The sequence below is a fragment of the Perkinsus marinus genome (assembly GCF_000006405.1).
Source record: "Perkinsus marinus ATCC 50983 genomic scaffold scf_1104296955998, whole genome shotgun sequence".
Classification (NCBI taxonomy): Eukaryota; Perkinsozoa; order Perkinsida; family Perkinsidae; genus Perkinsus; species Perkinsus marinus.
The window spans coordinates 1-1,460 of NW_003207615.1; the positions used below are offsets into that span (position 1 = coordinate 1).

At 51.0% G+C, this 1,460-nt stretch overlaps 1 protein-coding gene across 1 annotated transcript; it reads right to left on the reverse strand.

Moving 5' to 3' along the window:
- Nucleotides 1-183: 183 nt before the first annotated feature.
- Pmar_PMAR010417 (P-type adenosine triphosphatase, putative) lies at nt 184-1,266 on the reverse strand (the record flags this gene model as incomplete). Its single annotated transcript, XM_002775311.1, has 7 exons — nt 184-293; nt 343-491; nt 565-665; nt 757-842; nt 893-989; nt 1,040-1,153; nt 1,207-1,266. The coding sequence occupies 7 exons, from the start codon at nt 1,264-1,266 to the stop codon at nt 184-186; spliced, it is 717 nt and encodes a 238-aa protein (XP_002775357.1).
- Nucleotides 1,267-1,460: the final 194 nt, after the last annotated feature.

The window sequence follows — 1,460 nt, forward strand, 5'->3', positions numbered from 1 at the left end:
GCGACTCGACAGCTGCTGCTAGTCTCAAGGCTCCTCTTTCCCCGAGACCCTCAGCTGCGGGGAAAAGTTCTATTGACGTGACGCGATGTTCGCCTGGGGTGAACCGCAATCAATACCACGCCATTTTCATATCGGGAAGCAGATTCAGCAATAAGGTTTGAGATCGCGAGAAGTAACCGGAAACTAACCCTGTGTTAAAGTGCCAGTCTTATCGAAGGCGACGAGCTCGAGCTTGGCTAAGCTCTCAATAACAGAGGGCGACTTGATCACAGTACCAAAATAATGCCGAAGTCCTACCAGGGCAGACTATAGACCGCGATGAACCATGAGCAAGGATCTCACCGGTTACGATTGCCGTCATGTATGCAACAGGAGCAGCCATGACTATACTGCATGGGCATGCAGCAACAAGGACAATGACGCCACGCTCTAGTGACCAGCAGTAGACTCCCGTTATGAATGAGAGCAAGACCACTAATGGTGTATAATACCTACGACACACCCCAAGTGAAGAAAGGGAGAAGCAGCAAGGACCTATTCTCTATTTTTCCGAAGGAGGCCCACTTTGCAAAAGTCTCGACTGAGTCCTGGAGAGGAGTGCGCTGACCAGCAGCTTCCTGTATCAGATCGGTAACCTTCTGGGTACGCCCAACTCTGCCGCTGACCTACAGACATTGATTCCTGTTGAGAACGATGTATGCTGATAATCGTCGGTCTATTTCACGCACTTTAATCGTTTGCTGTATAGCCACTCACCTCCACACTAGGCAGAGCTCCCTGAACGATCAGTGTGCCACTAAAAACTTTGGAGCCCGTAGTCTTGTAGACAGGAATGGACTCTCCTACATGAAAAAAGCCTCTGCCGTTTTCCAAAACGACCAACATGACCAACCTGTGAGTCGACTCTCATCGACACTGGCAGTGCCCTCGACCACTACTCCATCTACAGGAATTGAGTCACCAGTGCGGAGTAAGATGCGATCGCCAACCTAAGGGAGCCACACTAGGGGCAACTGCTCGTGAGGAATATGGTGCTCACCTGTAATGCACCCACTTCGACCATTTTCCTCGATCCGGCCAAGACAGCCACGGAGCCTTCCGCTGAAGCTGAAGCCTCCGCAAGGGACTTCGTAACAACAAGACTCATGCATGTCTGAAGATCGACCAGTGAAAAATATACCAATTCCGAGCTGCGGCGTTACTGACCTGGATCAAGCCGGAGCCGTTGACTATAGCACCGACCAAGACTGCCTCCGTCCATTGCATATTGATAGCTGCTCCTACAGCAGCTAGCAGCATGAGGACCTGACAATCATCGATTCTTCCGAGTGCGTGAAAGATACGCTACGACTCACCGACACATCAGTGAACTTCTTCATCAGCAGAGCTCGCCCAGCACCCAGGAAAAGCGAAAAGGAAAGCAGAAGCCAATAACAAGAGGAATCGCAGCACCTTGCGAT